Source organism: Eimeria mitis, genomic scaffold, assembly GCF_000499745.2.
Source record: "Eimeria mitis Houghton genomic scaffold, Emh_scaff868, whole genome shotgun sequence".
Taxonomy (NCBI): domain Eukaryota; phylum Apicomplexa; class Conoidasida; order Eucoccidiorida; family Eimeriidae; genus Eimeria; species Eimeria mitis.
In genome coordinates this window covers 14,239-14,652 of record NW_013576393.1, presented here as the reverse complement: position 1 = coordinate 14,652, position 414 = coordinate 14,239, and the positions used below count along the sequence as shown (strand labels likewise).

The window sequence follows — 414 nt, the reverse complement described above, 5'->3', positions numbered from 1 at the left end:
ATGCAGCAGCAGCAGGAGCAGCAGAACGAGCAGCAAGAAGCTCTATTGCAGCAGATGCTGCAGCAGCAGCTGCTGCCGCAGCTACAGGAGCAGCAGCAGCAGCTGCTGCTGCAGCAACAGCAGCAGCAGCAGCAGCAGGAGCAGCAGCAGCAGCAGCTGCTGCAGCAACAGCAGCAGCAGCAGCAGGAGCAGCAGCAGCAGCAGCTGCTGCAGCAACAGCAACAGCAGCAGCAGGAGCAGCAGCAGCAGCCTGCAGAGCACTTGCTGCAGCAGAAGCTGCAGCATCAGTTGCTGCTGCAGATACAGCAGCAGCAGCAGCAGCAACAGCAACAGGATCAGCAGCAGCAGTTGTTGGAATGCCTTCAGAAGGCCACTGCCGCAGCAGCAGGAGCAGCAGCAGCAGCAGCACCAGCC

At 61.1% G+C, this 414-nt stretch overlaps 1 protein-coding gene across 1 annotated transcript in view; it reads left to right on the top strand.

Moving 5' to 3' along the window:
* EMH_0024110 (uncharacterized protein) overlaps positions 1-414 on the top strand; it is a gene marked incomplete at both ends in the record, with an annotated part of 14,709 nt that overhangs the window by 300 nt on the left and 13,995 nt on the right. Inside the window, one exon of the mRNA XM_013502255.1 lies at positions 3-414. Coding sequence (XP_013357709.1) covers positions 3-414 — 412 coding nt within the window. The remainder of the gene's footprint in view (positions 1-2) is intronic.